Genomic DNA, 14,900 nt, shown 5'->3' on the forward strand with positions numbered 1-14,900 from the left:
AGACCTGTGCAACGTGGCGAAGTGGATAGAACACTTGACTGGGACTCTGGACTTCCCAAATCTGCTACTGGCCAGCTGGATGACCTGGGGCAAGTCACCCTATCTGTGCCTCAGTTTCCCCATTTCTAAAAGGGGGATGATAATGATACTCACCTCCATTGAAAAGTACTTGGAGATCTACTGATGCAAAGCATTGTATAAGAAGTAGATATTATTTAAGTCCAATTTAAGACCTATTTTGAGGGCTTAAGTAATGCACAGATTGTGTGCTGGTCCTTACTATTTTTTTGTATTACAGTAGCATGTGGAGTCCCCAGCCAAGATCATGGCCCTACTATGTTGGCACTAGACAAAAACATCGTAAGAGATATTCCTTCCAACTGAGATAGACAAGATAAACGAAGGGGAATGGAAACAGAGGCATGGCATTAGTTGTCCAAGTCATATTGCAGGTCAGTGGTAGAGTGGGGAATAGAACTCAAATTTTCTGATTCCCACTCCCGTGCCCCAGCCATTAGATAATGCTGCCTTTCTGCCCCCCCCCGAAAGGGGTGAATTTAACTCTCCCTGTGAGTTGCAGGTGTTCAGCACTTCTCAAGGTTTGGCCAAATGAATAGGACTACATGTGTGAGTAAGAGCCTTATTCAGGTAAGCAGATATGTCTACACGGCACACTCACTGGGGCATGTAGTGACATGCCTTAGTGAAAAGCAGACTGCATCCACACTACAGTTAGCTAGCCTGATGCCTCCTCCTGCATGAGCCTTCCCTCGCTGCTGGAGTCTTTCTCTGGGGTGGGGAAAGGCTCCAATAGCTCTCTGCTGTCAGAGCTTCTCCTCACCACAGGGAGCTGCAGGAGCCTGTTCCCACTGCCTCTCCCCTGACAGAGCCTTTCCTGCCTGCAGCAGGGAAAGACTCTGCAGCAGGATGGCAGCAGGACACTACAGTGCTAAAAATAGGAGTGTAAATGGGGAGACACTGCCTGGGTGTGTAGAGATCCTTGTAGGGTATGTACGCTAAAGTTCTGGCATATCTTTACTCGCCTAAGCAATGCCTCACTTACACTGCTATTGACCCTGCACCGGGGCGCATGCAGTCATGTATGTTCACTGCACACCGCTGTAAAGAGCGTGCAGTGTAGACATTCCCTAAGGGTAGTAAGATCAGGTCCTGTGCATTGTAACAGGGAGATAAGTGTTGCATTGAAAGGCAAACTACTTCTACCGGTCCTTAATTGTGACAAATGACAAGTGATACATTTGTCCTGTGCCTAGTAAAGATGCTTTTGCCCAACTATTACCTATTTTTGGTTCATGCACCATTTGTCAGGAAGCCCGCTGACAAAATCACTTTGACAAACAAAACCGAAATATTCGTAACTGTTTCACATGTTCATTAGCATACAATTTTAGACAAGCTTGGAAATCAGTGTTCTGTGGGATCAGATAACATAGGCATTCTTCCCTCTCCCCCTCCCCCCGACACATTATTTCTTTCTTCAGCCCCATTCCAGTGATCCTAGATACGTTAGGAGTAATTGTGAAATCAAGTGTGGTCGTTTCTTCAGTGTGTCAGTCTTTAAAATGTATGAAAAGTATCTAACAATGTACGTGCTGTTCTTTATGGAGCGATCAATAAGAAAGATAAGGCTACAGCATTGTCAGAAATCCTCATCAGGTCCATCACCCACATTCTTCCCTTCGTCTGCCCTGCTAGCTGGTGGTATGTTAACATCCCCACCACGTACGACATGACGCCCAGTTCCGCCCATCATGAAACAAAACAGAGTATGTTTTTCTTTTTGTTCACATTGCAGCTGTCATTGTTCCTGAGTTTAAACCAAAAAGAGAAAGAGAGTCCCTGTTGTAAGGAAGCCGGATGATTCAAATTGAATATTTTATTGTCAATATCCCCTCACAGTTTTCAAAAGCATTTCTCCTGCTCTGTCCCTTTAATATTGATTTATTTTCCATGGGGTGTCATTGTTACATTTAATATCCCCCTGCACAGCAGGGATAGATTGTTCTGTTGTAACTTTGGTTCCATGCCCAATGCCCATTTGTACTTCATCTGCTGATTCTGTTTAAAATTTTTTTAATATGTTCACAGTTTGTTTCTCCCCCCTCTCTTTTTTCTTAGTTTGACATATAGAACTTCATTAAATGCAGCATATATTGTAGCTTTAGACAGGAACTGTCAAGTAACAAATCTTGAATAATGGCTTTAAAATACATGGTGGTTGTAGTCTTGGCTACAGGTTGTATTTTTAAATCGGTGTAAACAATGTTCTCTTCTTCATAGGTTTGGAAGCATTTGCCTTTCTAAGGACTTATCTGTGTCGTCTGGCGCTCTACAAAATAGAAAAGAAAAACATCTGTATTAGCTAAATGGAGAGATTGCATCTATCTGTCCATCACTCCCTCCCTCCCACCCACGCACAGGGTTTTGGAGATTTTCCATTGCTGGAAAGGATTTAGTCAGGAATCTAACACATGGTATTCCTCAACACAGCAAGCTATATCCCTCTGCTACCACAGGCCAAGGATTTAGAACCCAAATTCTACACCCTAGAAGTCAATGGGAATGTTGCAATTGATTTCAGTGGAGTAAGGCTTAAGCCAGGCCACTCGACCAGAGCTGTCTAAAACTTCTACGAGGAGAGAGAAATGAAAGCAGGTGGAACTGACCTGGTTAAAGGACAAGCCCCAAGCCCTTTGTTCATGAAACTTTGAAGTGAACTTGGACTGTGTTTTGGATGAACCAGGACCAAGTTTGGGGCTGAGTTTTGAGTCCATCCACCCTGCTTATTACTGATGGGGAAGGATTATGGGCTTTGCTTAAACCAGGAAAAAACTTGGCATTTTTCTTCTGAGTTTTGCTTTGGGGTTTCAGGTCTATTTAAATTCTGAAACAAATTCACAGGGTGCAAAATCCAGGCAAACCGAATGTCCTTGCACATACACATCTTTTCCTCCCAAACCCTCTCAACTAGGGGAATCTCATATCAACAGACTCCCGAGAGTTTTGCACAAATGGATTCTACAGTTTTTCACCCATTCAAGCACTTTATTTACTTCCTTTGTAACCCTGTCTCCATCGTTCCTGAAAGCAACAGCTGTGATAGCTGTACTGACCCTAGGAGGCCATGAATCGTCATCTGAAATTTCAGCTCTGTATGCCCCCAGCTGCTTAAGGGAAGAGGAGAGGATAAACTGTAAAGAGAGGTATGGAAAAAGTACTCTTTTTGAACATAAAATGGGTCTCCAGCTACACTTCAAGGAAGATTTACAAATGGATCTATTTAAAGTCTAAAAATTACAGCATCTAAGAAAACTGGCATCCAGGAGTACTATGGCAATTGGCAAAGACACTGATCCATTTGCTTCCTGTGCTTCCCCCACCAAATTATAAGAACCATAAAATGTTGATGTCATATGACTTTTTTTTAGGACACTACTTTGGGACTCCTTACTCAAATGACCCCAAATTTGCACCACTAACCCTACCCTAAGCCCCGATGAGGCAATACAAATTTCAAGGCAATCTGGGTGTGCACGTGGATGTTAGAGCACTTTGAAAACCAGCTGTTAAATAGTATGCTAGACTGAACTATAGAGATGCTACCATCCGATGCTAATGCAGAGTCGTTTGGCAATGCCTCTCTCAAGGCTACCTATACCTCTCCCAAAATGTTCATGTGCTACTTCCCCTGCTTGCAGTAAGGAATGAGCACATCAGGGTGGGGGAGGTAGATGAGTTGGTGCAAATTGCACCCGTGGGATTTAGACAGAATTGGAAGATGCCTTTTCATTATGTTCTGCATTTATATCCCTGTGTACTTTTGTAATTTTTCCATTGTCATGGCAGATTTTCTGTTCTCTACACAGATTTAGCTGTAAAATTCACTTCGCCCGCCTTTCCGCTGATCTGATTCCCCCTCCTTGCTCATAGGAAGGCAGGCAGGCAGGGCATGGGTCTGAGATCCTAATTTTCTGCATGAAAAACAACAAATGAACGAGTCTCTTCTTTGGATGGAACTTCAGCTATCTGACAGGATAGCTTAGAAATGCCAGATTCTGCCAGCTAGACATAGCTCCTGTAACTACACTCAGGCACAGAGAGGAGCAACAGAAGGAAGACGTGAGCATAGATATCTAATCATATTAGACAATCTAGCACGTACCTTTGAGCATCTGGGCCTGAATGACTACCTAGACTTTTATGGTTCCCTAAGGCAGGGAAATGTAAGCCTGATTCTCATATCGCAGCCTTGTAAATCAGGAGTAACTCCACTGGGCAAAATTCTGCTGTAGTTACACTGGTGTTATACATCGAGTAACTCTGATTATCTCAATAAAGTTACTGTTGATTTACACCAGTGTAAATAAGAGCTGAATTTGGCCTTGTTGTAAAATCAGTTAAAGGGTATGGGAAGAGATGTGTTGGGATAGAGGTGGGTGGATCCTGATCCAGTGGAATGGTTCCTAGGTAATTGTTCCAGCCACTATAAATTAGATTGGCCTTAACGCTGCTCTGATTTACACTGGGTGCCTACTATAATGCCAGCCAATCCATTAGATTGGGGGAAGCATAAAAATGGTTTAGAGTCACCCTTGACTGTCCCCTGGCTCTGTGAGTTCAGTACAGCTGAGAATTCAAGCCTGAGTCTAGCAGACATTCCATTATGTCCTAGCAATCTGAGATGGGTCACTTAAAGGTTAAAGGACGACTGTGTGCAAATGAACAGAAGTGATAATCTTCTGCATGGTCTTTACTGGTCTGTTAATGAGGAGCTCCAACCTGAAGCACCCTCATCAGCTTTCTCTAGCCAGACATTACCTGGATGGACAAGCTCTCCAAATAGGTCACTCTGGCAATTACCGAATATGGTGGTTACAATATACTCAGCTTTGCTTCTGATTTTTTCTTCCCATGTGACTGTGCTTTCATCTCCTGCTCTAAAGCAGAGGGAGGAGGTGGCACGTCTGGGAGCAGGAATTCAGACTGACTTTCAGTATGTTTTGGAAATAATTAGGAGACTGTAATTTGAAAGTCACCATGTAACCCAGGCATACAAATTCTCCCTGAAGAGTTTCTTCTGGCAGGCAGCCACTCAGTGTTAAAGGGCATGTTTAAAATATTTCCACAGGCTCTCAGACAATAAGGAGTCAGGAATCTCATTTAGAAACTGTAGGCAGTTTTCTAATTTAGGGAATGTGTATTTCTAAAGATGCTGGCTTACACCTATGGCTCCTGAAAAGCCCTTCTCTGAAACTCTAATTCTGTGGCTTTTCCGTCTTATTTCTGTACCTGAAAATCCCCCTTTCCTTCCTCTCTGGCACTCTAATAATATGCATAAATTCTCATCAAATATTCATGAACCAGTCTAAGCTGGGACCTGGAATTTTCCTGTGCTAATTGAAATGAAAATTTTCAACCAGCTCTTCATGTTTTTTGAATGAAAAAATGGCTTTTTTGGGGTAAATGTTGAAATTTCTGTCAGCCATTTTGATGACATTTGGGGGGTTTTGTTGAAAAAATGAAACATTTTGGCTTAACATTTTTGGATTTTTTTTCTTCAAAAACCTGAAAACTTTTGAACAAAAATTTCAGTGCAAATGAAAACTTTTTGATTTTTATTGAAAATGTTGCTGACAAAAAGTACATTTCCTGATCAGGGCTAATACTGGTGCAAAATGCAATTAGGTGCACCACACTACAAGTCTCTACAGTGTCAAGGCATATTGTGTACAGAATAGAAAGGGAGAAAAAGTTGATCATAGCTATGTACTCTCATGGACACATTTATAAACACAGTTACCTGAACTGAGCCCCTGAAGTAGACTTTATGTGGTACATTTGCAAAAACTAATACCAAGTTTTCTTTCTCCTGGGTGCAATTTGCATTGGTAAAATTAGAGTGCTGGTGTCTCTAACTCCTGCTTTAATCCCACAATGGGGGGAGGGATAGCTCAGTGGTTTGAGCATTGGCCTGCTAAACCCAGGGTTGTGAGTTCAATCCTTGAGGGGGCCATTTAGGGATCTAGGACAAAAATTGGGGATTAGTCCTGCTTTGAGCAGGGGGTTGGACTAGATGACCTCCTGAAGTCCCTTCCAACTGTGATATTCTATGAATGGTGTATCTGGAGGTGCAAATACTGAGATTTGTATCCATAGCTGAAGTGAATTGTGCCCAGAGGAGCAGAAAATGCAGGTGCAAGTTTTGAGGAAGCAAATTGCGCTTGCACAAAAAGAATCGTAGGATTGGAAGGGACCTAGAGAGGTCATCTAGTCCAGTTGCCTGCACTTAAGGCAGGACTAAGTATTATTTAGACCAGTGGCTCTCAACCTTTCCAGACTATTGTACCCCTTTCAGGAGTCTGATTTATCATGTGTACAGCCAAGTTTCACCTCACTTAAAAACTACTTGCTTACAAACTCAAACATAAAAATACAAAAGTGTCACTGCACACTACTACTGAAAAAAATGATTACTGTCTAATTTTTACCATATAATTATAAAATAAATCAATTGAATATAAATATTGTACTTACATTTCAGTGTATAGTTAGTATACAGAGCAGTATAAACGAGCCATTGTCAGTATGAAATTTTAGTTTGTACTGACTTCGCTAGTGCTTTTTATGTAGCCTGTTGTAAAACTAGGCAAATATCTAGCTGAGCTGATGTATCCCCTAGAAGACCGCTGTGTACCCCCAGGGTCTAACTTGCTCTTAAAAATCTCCAGTGACAGAGACTCCACAACCTCCCTGGGCAATTTATTCCAGTGCTTAACTACCCTGACAGTTAGGAAGTTTTTCCTAATGTTCAACCTAAACCACCTTTGCTGCAATTTAAGCCCATTGCTTCTTGCCCTATCCTCAGAGGTTAACAAGAATAATTTTTCTCCATCTTCTTTGTAACAACCTTGTATGTACTTGAAAACTGTTATCATGTTCCCTTAGTCTTTTCTTCTCCAGACTAAACAAACCCAATTTTTTTCAATCTTCCCTCATAGGTCATGTTTTCTAGACCTTTTAATAATTTTTGTTGCTCATCCCTGGACTTTCTCCAATTTGTCCACATCTTTTCTGAAATGTGGTGCCCAGAACTGGACATAATACTCCAGTTGAGGCATAATTAGCGCAGAGTAGAGCAGAAGAATTACTTCTCCTGTCTTGCTTACATCACTCCTGCTAATGCATCCCAGAATATTTGCTTTTTTTTGCAATAGTGTTACACTGTTGACTCATATTTAGCTTATGATTCACAATGATTCCCAGATCCCTTTCCACAGCACTCCTTCCTAGGGAGTCATTTTCCCGTTTTGCATGTGTGCAACTGATTGTTCCTTCTTAGTGGAGTACTTTGTATTTGTCCTTATTGAATTTCATCCTATTTACTTGAGACCATTTCTCCAGTTTATCCAGATCATTTTGAATTTTAATCCTATCCTCCAAAGCACTTGCAACCCCTCCCAGCTTGGTATCATCTGCAAACTTTATAAGTGTACTCTCTATACTATTATCTAAGTCATTGATGAAGATATTGAACACAACCGGACCCAGAACTGATCCCTGAGGGACCCCACTCGACATGCCCTTCCAGCTTGACTGTGAATAACCTCAAAACATGTCCCAGCTGCTGTGCTGGGTCATCTTTCAGAAGTCCTGTGTCAGGAACTTCTAGTCAGTGGCTGGGATACCACAATGCAATCCCCTAAAAAACTGTTTGCTAGAGCCAGGAAATACATTTAAAATGTTGGTAACTCCAAAATGGGACAGTCTATTTGGAACTGTTTGGAAGAGCCAGGGGTATAGACCTATCAAAAAACATACTGTGGATTGGGATGTGCCCTGAAGATCACCCAATTTGGGTTCTGCCTGGCCAGTGGAAAGGGAATCCCAGTCAATGTGGCTCCTTGTGTGAGTTAGCACTCCTCACATGAGCAAGGAATTGCAGGAACAGGACTATTCTCTTGAGCTTCTCAGTTGATCTCAGCTGCTAGGGCTGAGCGTGAGGCTTCTCTCAGCTACACAGAGGTTGAGAGAGGCTTTTCTCAGACACACAGGATTCAAGGCATAAAGGGCTTATAAGTTATAACCAACATCTTGAATTGTACCTGAAATGAACTATGTAAGGCAGTGCGAAATGGGGAAATATGTTCCCTGTGCAGCCCCACTTTGAATTTCTTCAGGTGGTGTCCTGAACATTGCATTGCAGTAATCCAGTCTGGAGGCAACAAAGACATGGAGAGCAACCAAACATGATAGCTGCTTGATAGTCCTGTACCTTAAGCACAAGACTGCCATCCTTCCTTCTGTGATCTGGAGACCGTTAAGTTTAAAAACTCAAGGCAGACCCTCAGCTAGTGTAAACTGACATAACACCAATGAAGTCAGTGTACCCAGATCAACTTATACCAACTGAGGATGTGGCCTTCATTTCATAAGAATCTATGGGACAAACACAAGTTTCATGAAAATATGTGAAGCGGCCTTACCTTTCCAAGAGGCACATTGACATCAAGGCCAAAGAATAAAGGCAAGAGAGAAGAACAAGAATAGAAACAGAAACTGCAGAAGAAAAAAGAAGATTATGTAAAAAAAAAATCTTGCTGTACTGTCTTACGGGTCAGAGCTAGTTCTCTTTGCAATTCATATGACAATGATAAACTCAGTTTAGCATGAGACCTGAAATAATTACGCATGCAGAAAACATGTTTTCCAGTTGTGTCTGCAAATACCAACCCCTCTTCCTGGTGTGAAAAAACTAGACTGTATCATTTTTTTTTTAACTCATCAGCAAAATGAATGCATCCAACACCACATGGTAACACTGGGCCAGATCTTCTGCTGGTGTAAATCAATGTAGAGTCGCTGAAGTCACAAACTGGTGCTGATTTATACCAACTGAGCATCTGGCATCTGGTTTCTAAAATGGTGCCCACTATCCATACTAGTAAACATGCTAAGATCATGGAACATGATGTAACACTGACCTTAATCAGACATGTCCCTCATACTGAACTATTAATAACTGACTCTTGGATCTCTTCCATCATGATCCTTGCTCTTCTAGTGGGAGGAGAATTTTTGTGGTTTGAAAATGTGGCCATCCAATGTCTTCCATCACAATTCTCCATTGAACCATGTCACAAATTTTGTTTTGTTTTTTAAATCAAAGGTTACAACGTAATACACTCCCAATTTTTGATCCATTTTCTGCTTGTGAATGTATTATATACTCTTGCACATGCCCTTGATTTCTATTGAACATCACTGAAACTTTGGCAGCAAAGTGGAAAAAGAAGAATGTGTGTAGCTAAGGGTTAAAATATATGTTTATTCTATTATTAATCGGATTACTGTTAGACTAGATGTTTTTTGGTGAAGAACTGGCTACTGTCACAGTTTCTATGCCCCTGAGATTTTTTCTTTATTATGCTTTGTTTTGCTTGTTAAGTAAATTGGTTATGTTCCTTTAGACATAGTTTAAAGGAAGTTGTGAAGGCAAAAATGAGCATTCAGATCCACAAAAGACTTTATTTAATCATCAGGCACAGGAGGTGGGATCATCTTCTAGCCGTTTAGCAACTTTTGAATTAGTTGGCTGCCTACTGCATTTTGGGTCTCAGTTGCTTTGACTGCAGTGAGCCTGTGATTAGGCCCATTGCATTTCACTTCAGGAATGTATAAACAAAGTCAATAAGCAAAAAATCTTCAGTTTCTTTTGATGTCACAGTTCAGTAATGGGGCAGGATTCTGGTACCCTTAGTCACATTGTGTTGTATCTTACTCTAGTCCCCACTGGTTTCAACATGGGTAATGGTATCAGAATCTGGCCCTAAACTTGTATGACTGAGGGGCACAATCTGGAAATCTTAACTCAGTTTCATTCAATTCTTAATGGCAAAACTCACCTTGGTTTCAACGGGAGTTTTGCCTGCATATAAAGAGTCTTGGGTAATGACTGAGTAAGGACCTCAGCATTTGCCTCAACATAATTTGCTACATAATCATATTTTAAATAAGATGTTTATAATTTTATAGAAAAATATTGTTTCCTAAAGGGAATAGAGAGTTTGCAGGAAGGGGAAAAACAGATCTGAGATTGTCTAGATATAATGAAAGACATAAAATGGAAAGAAAATGAAGTGGAAAGAGAGACACTAACATAGTTCAGTTAGGTCAGCAAATACTTTTATGATTTTTAGTCTAAAAAAATTGTCTCAGACCCAATAAAGCTGATCTGATTCTTTTAAAATCTGTAAAACAACCAACCTTTTCCTCTAGGTCCTTGATCTGTCTCTTCTGGACATCAGTTTTATCTTCTAAATCTCGGATCCTCTAGAAATAAAAAGCAAACAAACCAACTCCAGACTCTGAATGCACAGACGAGAAAATGTTAACTGTTTTGCTCAGCTGAACAAATCACCCAGCTGGGGCAAATTTTAAAGATCCTGGAAATGAACAACTAAGAAATCCAGCCAGTTCTGCATTGGCATAAAATCCTTTGTCACCACTATTCCTCCTCTGCCACCCCTTGATTTGCCATGTCCACATCAGTGCACACTGATCTCTGAAAATGAAAGGCGTTAAATGCAATGATTATGTCCCAGAGAGATTAATTAGCAACTGCCCACTTTGGGAGCGGAGGAACAGAAGAGATTAGAAAGAAAATCCCATTCACCACCTATTTGAAGAATGTCATCAAACTGCTGGAACAATTTTTATTGTGGGGGGACTGAGAACCATTGAACCAAACTGTAACCCCCGTATATAATGGAAACCACTTCAACCAGGGAGTGTGACCCCTAGTTCCAGCATTTATGCAAGTCGGTCTTATCTGTGCACTGTTCATAGCTGACACTGATACTGTTACGTATCGTAGGATACTCTTTAAAATCACTTTTGATTTTAAGGCCAGAAGGGGCCATTAGATCATCAGTCTGACCTTCATAACAGAGAATTTCATCCAGTCACTCCTGCACTGAGCCCAATAACTTATGTTTGAGATTTGTGCTATGAGGCTAGATTCATGAAACAGTAAATCGGAAGAGAGAGTTGTTAGGTTTTGAACTTTAAGAGGCAAAATATTCCCACAGCCTCCATAAAGAAGATAGTGAAACCTGCATTTGCATGCATAGCGCAGGTATTTATATGCCCTAGACAACTCAGCAGTGAAAACCAGGCCAACTGAACCAGGATCTCTCATAAACTAGGGAGAAACATTAGACCATAATCTGAATTCTTACACAGCAAAACAATATGGATGTATTTGTTCTAAGATCTTGGTCCTTGTGCACTACCTGATGTGCCTGCTGTAGCAGCTCCATCCTCTCTTGAAGAATCTGGCAGTCGTATTCTCTGCTTTTCCTCAGCATCTGCCGTCTTAACTTTTCTACAGCTGTCCTCAGCTCCTCCTGTTGCTTTTCACTTAGCAGTTCCCCAAACTTTATCACCGTTTCTTGCTGCAAAGCATTGTACAAGGTAGCTTCAAGCTCCTGGATTCTCTAGTTGATGGAACACCAAAAGTTGGTTAGAGATGGAACATGGTACTAAATATAGCTGGGATTTTTTCTGGTCATAGATTCAGGTGTCTACATACATACAAGAAGCTTCCTAGGTATACGTGTGTGCAAGATTAAAAAGCAGAGCTGGTCAAAAATGTTTCAATGTTTTGGCAAAAAATGTCCATTGAATGTTTTCATTGAAATTCATAATTGTGAAATGTTTCAAACCGCTATGGTGCTGGTCAAAACTGGGATGGAATTTTCATGAGCATTTTCACCAGTTTTTTCTAAAATCACAAATCAAAATACTGAGGAAAATTTCATTGACATTTACATTTTGAATTGTTTTGACCATCTCTGTTAAAAAGGAATAAGGGTGAAAGATCAGCATGCCAGGATACAGATTTCTCTCTTGAGTCTTAGTCTTGCTAATACATGAACATGTTCATTAATGCAGGGTTGGGTAGCTCATCACTTTATCCTTTCCTCTTATACACGAAACACTTCAAAGCTGCACTCAGCAGGTATAAACCCTGTATACAACAGATTTTGCTGGGCTGGTATTTTCCAATAAAATCGGTTGCAATTTGGTATACTATCTTCTCACTATGACAGGGGTGGCCAAACTTACTGACCCTCCAAGCTGCATATGACAATCTTCAGAAGTCCGAGACCTAGGTGCACCTGCCAGGGCTCAGGGCTTCAGCCCTGCTCCTGCTGAAACCCTGAGACCCCCCTTCCCCTACCTCACCATCCCACTGCAAGGCAGCGATCCCGAGCTCCCGCCCAGTCTGGTAGATGGAGAATGGGGACGTAGGGGGCTAAGCGAACCACATTTTAACTGTAAAAGAGCTGCATGTGGCTCACGAACCGCAGTTTGGCCACCCCTGCACTCTGACAAGGAGATATTTAAATATTCCTGCACATGTCTAGTTCTGGTTGTTTGCAAGACTCCAACTGGGCAAGGTGACTCTAATGAAGGACATCTACTGTTAACTAGGAAGAGTTTCTACTTTAGAGTATCCAGCTTCTCATGATGTGAAGAGGCCAAGTACCATGTTGAGGCTGTGCAGACTGCAAGGTGGTGGTTTAGCAGCATGGAGAAAGGCAGATATGAAAAAGTTAGGAAGGATGTGCAAAACCCTCTCTCCCCCCAGAATCTGTGTCGTGTTATGGTGTGTGCTGTAGCATTTTCCTTGTACATACCATGTATGCCTGGTCAAGAGCTTGCTTCCTGTAGTCTAATTCTTCCTCCAAATAACCTTTTATTTTGCAAAACTGCTCCTACAATGAACAATAATTTTGACAGAAAAAATGAATTTGTTAGTTGACATGCCATGGAAAGTATTATTTGATCAACCACAGATGTCTGATGGGAGCAAGAATTTATGAGATCTGTCAGTAATGGAGACTTTGCATGGTTGTTAATATCAGATTACTATCTAGCAAAGTCTGAAGGAAAAACAATTATGTTTGCTTTGGTAAGGTAATAGAGTAGAAATGTGCTCTGGTCTATACTGGAGTAACTCCAGAATGACTTTGTTGTCTTCTGTGGAATTGCTCAGAATTAGACCAGTGTTACTAAGAGCACAATTTGAACCATTATGATTACTTTACAGTCCATGTAAACTTGTTCATCTTTTAGGTATATTACTTCCTCCAGTTAAGGAGACTAAGAGAGAAGCCAAATCCTGACCTTGCTGTAGTTATACTAAGCACAATTCAGCTATGAACGCCTTGCCTTTAAAATATTAAGGATTTAAAGCAGGAGTAGTCAAGAGGCAGACCGTGGGCCAAATCTGGGTCACCAGATGCTTTTGAACATACCTCAAAATCTTTTTATTTACTTATTATTATTATTATTTATTATGTATTTTTTTCTCTAGAGTCTGGACCTTGTCTATACCTTGACCAAGAAATTTGGACCTTTGCAAAAAACAATTGATAACCCTTGATTTAAAGTGTGTTTAAACAACATAGTGTTACAATTCAGGGTTTTTTTTCTACTTAAATTTCTCAGTGCCAGTTGATACATGCCATGTATTTGTCTGTAAACGCTGTGAGGCAAGAATCATGACTATTTACCTGCCTGAAAAGCACCCAGCAAACTCTGGGCCCTATATCCATAATAATATCCAATTAGCACCATGTAAAGGTGAAAAAAAGACAGGATCAGAGATGAACATTGATAGCATTTAATCATGAAAAATCCCACTTCACGCTCTCACAATTATTAAATGCAAAGAAAATTAATAACAATGTTATGGATTCACCACTGATCAAGAAGGTATAATTCATTTTATTTGCTAAAAGATTATTTTTTCTGACTCTCTGAGACATCAAATATTTTGAAATATTCAGTGGTTTGTTATAGATACATATCAAAAACGTTTGCCTACCATGTCACTTTCCAGTTCCATCATCTTCTGGTGTAGAGCTGCTTCAGCACCTTCAATCTGCTGGATCCACTAGAGGGTGCAAAACACAGAGCTGTAACCCACAGCACTTGCAACTAAAGTGCCCAGTGACAAACAGGACCCCGCCAAAATGCTTCCCCTCTATTTTGCCTGACTTCAGTAACCAGAAGGCCAGAGCCCCTTACTAAGGGTGTGGCACAAAACAGCTTTACAGATGGCTTTGACAGCTACTTGGAAATTCCATAGGCATAGGGGGAACCCCTGAGTGGCACAGAGCTGGCTATGCTCGAATTATGCCACTCTCTCCTTTGTCACCCCTTTTATCTGAGCTGCAAAAACAAATCAGTTTAAACAGAAATATTTCAGATGAGATTTTTCAGAACCAAGTAGGAGGTTTTGACACACAGTTCCTATTTACTTCAATGGGAATTGTGTGTCTATATTCCTTAGGTGGCTTAGAGAATCCCAGCCTTCCAGTCCATTGCTAGTTTGACCATATATGGTTGATGGCTTTGCATAACTTTCCTCTATAAAGTTTACAGTCACTACTTACATTTAGTGTGGAAGCTGCATTTGTTACAGATCTAAATTCATAGCTTAGGATAGAGATAGACTAGAAACTTCTTCAGGTATGGTAATGTCAGTGAGGGTGTGATTCTTTTATACCAGTTCTATACAGGCCCCTTTTCTAGTGTGGATGCAATTATACCCGCAATAAAGTGCATTTGTTGGGCAGCTTATTGGCTTTGGGGAAACAGTATAAGCTATGCCAGCAAAAGTATTCCAGCAAACCTTTTTTACTGTAGAATAGGCCTTAAATAGTGCATACACTTGAGAGACAAGCACCACAGAAATTGTACCTTTTCTGCCAAGGATAACACAGTGCTAGCTTGAATTATAGCCACTTGCTCTTCATTTCTTAAATTCTGTAAAGTGAAAAAGAAGAAAACCAAGCTAAGGAAGGGAT

General features: G+C 40.8%; 1 protein-coding gene across 4 annotated transcripts in view; it reads right to left on the reverse strand.

Moving 5' to 3' along the window:
• Positions 1 to 1,370: 1,370 nt before the first annotated feature.
• Positions 1,371 to 14,900, reverse strand: part of JAKMIP2 (janus kinase and microtubule interacting protein 2) — a 106,568-nt gene continuing 93,038 nt past the window's right edge. For all 4 annotated transcript variants that reach the window (XM_048861166.2, XM_048861168.2, XM_048861169.2 and 1 more), the window contains 7 exons: positions 14,794 to 14,859; positions 13,916 to 13,984; positions 12,723 to 12,800; positions 11,313 to 11,516; positions 10,285 to 10,350; positions 8,505 to 8,577; positions 1,371 to 2,350 (listed from right to left, as the gene is read on the reverse strand). In XM_048861166.2, the coding sequence (XP_048717123.1) occupies positions 8,527 to 8,577; positions 10,285 to 10,350; positions 11,313 to 11,516; positions 12,723 to 12,800; positions 13,916 to 13,984; positions 14,794 to 14,859 (534 nt within the window). In that variant the 3' untranslated portion in view covers positions 1,371 to 2,350; positions 8,505 to 8,526. The remainder of the gene's footprint in view (positions 2,351 to 8,504; positions 8,578 to 10,284; positions 10,351 to 11,312; positions 11,517 to 12,722; positions 12,801 to 13,915; positions 13,985 to 14,793; positions 14,860 to 14,900) is intronic.

This window comes from Caretta caretta, chromosome 8 (assembly GCF_965140235.1).
Source record: "Caretta caretta isolate rCarCar2 chromosome 8, rCarCar1.hap1, whole genome shotgun sequence".
In the NCBI taxonomy this organism is placed as follows: domain Eukaryota; kingdom Metazoa; phylum Chordata; order Testudines; family Cheloniidae; genus Caretta; species Caretta caretta.